The sequence below is a fragment of the Camelina sativa genome, chromosome 9 (genome assembly GCF_030686135.1).
Source record: "Camelina sativa cultivar CO46 ecotype springtype chromosome 9, ASM3068613v1".
NCBI classification, from domain to species: Eukaryota; Viridiplantae; Streptophyta; class Magnoliopsida; order Brassicales; family Brassicaceae; genus Camelina; species Camelina sativa.
In genome coordinates, this window is record NC_141888.1 from 5,303,704 (window position 1) to 5,307,018 (window position 3,315).

The following is a 3,315-nucleotide window of genomic DNA, read 5'->3' on the forward strand; positions in this document are numbered from 1 at the left end:
TCTCTACATAATCATTTCTTTTTGTTCATCAACCGAACAGTTGTATTTTTCTTTTTTCTTTTTTTTGACAGTTGTGTGTTGCGGGTTGGATGTCAAATTTTTAGATCATTAAAAAACCATACTGAACCAAAAGGCGCCAGTTTACGTTGACTAGATTTCGATTAGCTAACTTCGGTTTGAATCCGGTTATTTAGAACTGTTCTAATATGGCCGGTTCAATTTAAGAAGAGAAAACAAATTTGCGGAATTAAACCAGTGACTACATTAAACCAAGAGACCAGGAAAAATTTGAAGAAGTCAACTAAATGATTGTTACAGTGCTTAAGTACTCTTTCTTGGTGCTACAATAGGCGTGGAACCGGTCTTCATTAACCGTACCAAACCCAGAAAGCTCAATGCCGAAAGTAGCAAGCCTTCGAGTGTCTCGTGGGATGGGAGATTGCCATATACCGTCCCACCAACCGGGAGGTGCGAGTGGCGTGAAGGCGCATTGGTTTGGCTGTTTTGGACAGCTCAATGGTCCAGCGTATCGGTTCCAGACATGTCCCCATCCCACCTGGTTTTTCAGACCGTCTGTCAACAGATTGCTCTGGAAGCTGCTCAGGAATGCAAAGCTCGAGTTGCTCGAACCATCCTCTGTAAAGTAACCAGTTAATGACAGTCCAGGAGTATTATAAATGACAAAAGAGAAATGAAAAGAAACGAAAGTGTGAGGAAACTAAAATAAGGTCTTAACTGAGACTATTTGCAGCGGCTAATGCAGCAACCAGCTGAGCATACGTGGTCCCGACTCGCCTGTTAGCACCGGAGATCACTGCCTGTTTTGCACGGCACGCGAGGAAGAAATCTACAAATGCAACCCATCTCGGTGCAGGACCCCAATCCTTTATTCTGAAATCTAACATTGGTAATCCGCGGCCACGTTGGGAGATATCACCTCGGAAAAGCTTATAGTCAAAATGTAGAACCTGCAAACCATTGCAACTAATTTAGCTCGCCGACAATGAAACTGAAGAATTTGTTGCATAGATTACAAGCGAGTGCGAGTGCGAGTTTTATAGATCATTTAATACCTCCGCAATTGTGCTGATATTTGTTTTGATAGTTTTCACTACAGATGGTGTGTCAGACACTATAACCACTCTCGGTTTCGATATGCCAAGTTTGTTAATTGCTTTCCCTAGACAGTTTATCGCTGCACGCAGAGGTCTAACAGATCTGGAGAAAATCATGAAACGGAAGATTAGTGAGCCATCTAGAGAGAAAAAAACAAAAACATACTTGCGTTTTAACATACTTGCTCATCAACATCCGCATGTGCACTGAAATATCAGGATCTCCAGTCTCCTGAAGAACCCAGTCAACTGCTTCTTTCACATCTTTCGTGGGAGATATGAGACTCATCATCAACTCTCCAAACACATTTGCAGGTGGCGCCGAGTTTCCTTGCTCTCCAAATAACTCAAATGCAGCAGCTCTCATCTCGGGATGCACATTTTTGAGGAAAAACTGAGCTGCCACAGCGTCTGTAGTGCCTTGAAACCTGAAAATCAAATGCTGCCGCTCAGTAATAACTTCACAAAACGTATTCAAAGTTGTATCTTTTGCTTTCTAATTTCTTCTCACTGACCATATTATCGGTTCTTCCCATTTCTTCCAATTACTGCATAAGACATTACTCTTGGCCGGCTTCTCGAAATCATCCAACCTCATTACAAGCCGCCTTCTGTATTTCTTCACGCAGCCATTCTGGCGCCACAGATGCTTCACTTCAGTCATGGTAAGTGTATCATTGGAGTAAGCAATGTAATCACCAAAAGGATATTTCCCCCTGAGAAAATAACACACAGAGAAAGAAAAGAAATATAAACAAGACAAAACACACAAACCACAACAAGCAAAGTAAACAGCTCAGGGAACTGAATCAGTTAATATAGTTCCCAACAAAAATAGAGAAAAAGGATTGAGAAAGAACCAATATATGCCTGGTCTGGCCAATGATCAAGGATCTGTTCAACATTATGCTCAATGCTGCTGAAGTTAAGATCTTGTACATTTCGTTTCCAAATCCAGCTTCTGCTGTCTTCCCCAGAACATAACCATGTCGACAAAATTGTTCTGGAGGCAGCTCACGAATCGCTGAAGCTCCTGGAAACCACAAGAATCATCTACATCATCATTATATTTAAATTCACATCGAACAATAGCTTTCTCCAGACACAGTAATCTAGACTAAGCAGATTCAAATTTCATACTATCAGTAAACATGAAATTAGCCAAACACTAATCATCTTACTTCAGATGAACACTACGAAAGAATCGAGTCTCACCATTGATGTGGAAATGGCGACGGATGACATCACGAACTCTGAGACTTTGATCCACGAAACCACCATCAAACTCACGTCCCATCTCTTCTACCGTTGCGCAGAGCCTACCTCCATCGACCTTAGAATCTCCAATCGACGACGAATTGCTCCACCTCGAAGCCTCCTCGGATTCCAAACCGGCGTCGTCGTCGTCGTCATCGATGAAAGACGAATTAGGATCCACGGAGCGGAGCGTGAGCAACAACAAACCAAAACCGATAAAGAAAACCACAGATGATAAAAGAATCGTCGTCTTCCCGAACAATCGCTTCCGTCTGGTTCCACCGCGTTTCATCTCTTCCTCATCGTTTCTTCTCTCCGTCGTGGGAACTCAGATCAGTGCTCGGTTTCGTTATCAGAGAGATTCAGAGCTTTGGATGCGATTGGCACGGCGTCGTTTCGGCAACGTTCGTGTCGGTGGCCGTTATACTACTTCCAACGGCATCGTTTTAAAAATAAAAGGGCCTAATTTTAGCTATTAAAGGCCCATCAACTTATAGCGTCGCTTTCACATATTATATAGGCTTGATCTTAATAATGAGACCTAAATTATCTAGGCTCGGTGGTGTTGTTCTTGTTTGGTGCACAAAGTGGTGGTTACTCGTAACTTTAATAAATCTATATAATATGCTTGAGCTTCACTCATTTGTAGATTAATAGTAAATAATTTGAATAATAAGAGCTGATGAAAATATGATAAAGTAGTATATTATTATTCATCTTCACTAAAACTAAATTTTTTTGAATAATTTTTTTAACATTAAAATTTAAAACTTACCAAAATAATAACATAATTTTTTTTTAATGAAACTATAAAAATTCATATTTAAACAGATGTAATCTCATGAAAAATATGTGTTTATGATATGAGGGAATACCTTACAATTCCTTTTCTTTTGCTCAGTAAAACTCTAGCTTTAGTTTTCTTCTACAATGGTGTTTTTAC

General features: G+C 40.4%; 1 protein-coding gene across 4 annotated transcripts; it reads right to left on the minus strand.

The window, feature by feature from the left end:
• Positions 1 to 219: 219 nt before the first annotated feature.
• LOC104710511 (uncharacterized) lies at positions 220 to 2,879 on the minus strand. 4 transcript variants are annotated; one of them, XM_087466644.1, is made up of 7 exons: positions 2,331 to 2,879; positions 1,976 to 2,148; positions 1,631 to 1,831; positions 1,298 to 1,543; positions 1,074 to 1,218; positions 737 to 968; positions 220 to 636 (listed from the first exon to the last, which is right to left on the minus strand). In XM_087466644.1, exons 3-7 carry the CDS (start codon positions 1,777 to 1,779, stop codon positions 302 to 304), a joined length of 1,107 nt encoding a protein of 368 aa, XP_087322770.1. In that variant the 5' UTR covers positions 1,780 to 1,831; positions 1,976 to 2,148; positions 2,331 to 2,879; the 3' UTR covers positions 220 to 301. The 4 variants fall into 4 exon arrangements, with proteins under 4 accessions (XP_087322770.1, XP_010425431.2, XP_087322769.1 ...); XM_010427129.3 differs by having other exon boundaries at positions 1,986 to 2,148; positions 2,331 to 2,820; XM_087466643.1 differs by having other exon boundaries at positions 1,986 to 2,168; positions 2,331 to 2,788.
• Positions 2,880 to 3,315: the final 436 nt, after the last annotated feature.

Excerpts from the sequence above, each read along its gene's own strand:
- LOC104710511 (XM_010427129.3), bottom strand. The coding sequence starts at position 2,664 with ATGAAACGCGGTGGAACCAGACGGAAGCGATTGTTCGGGAAGACGACG. Across the intron at positions 1,832-1,985 it reads TTGATCATTGGCCAGACCAG|GGGGAAATATCCTTTTGGTG; the intron begins GCATATATTGGT and ends TTATTTTCTCAG. Across the intron at positions 969-1,073 it reads ATATCAGCACAATTGCGGAG|GTTCTACATTTTGACTATAA; the intron begins GTATTAAATGAT and ends AATGGTTTGCAG.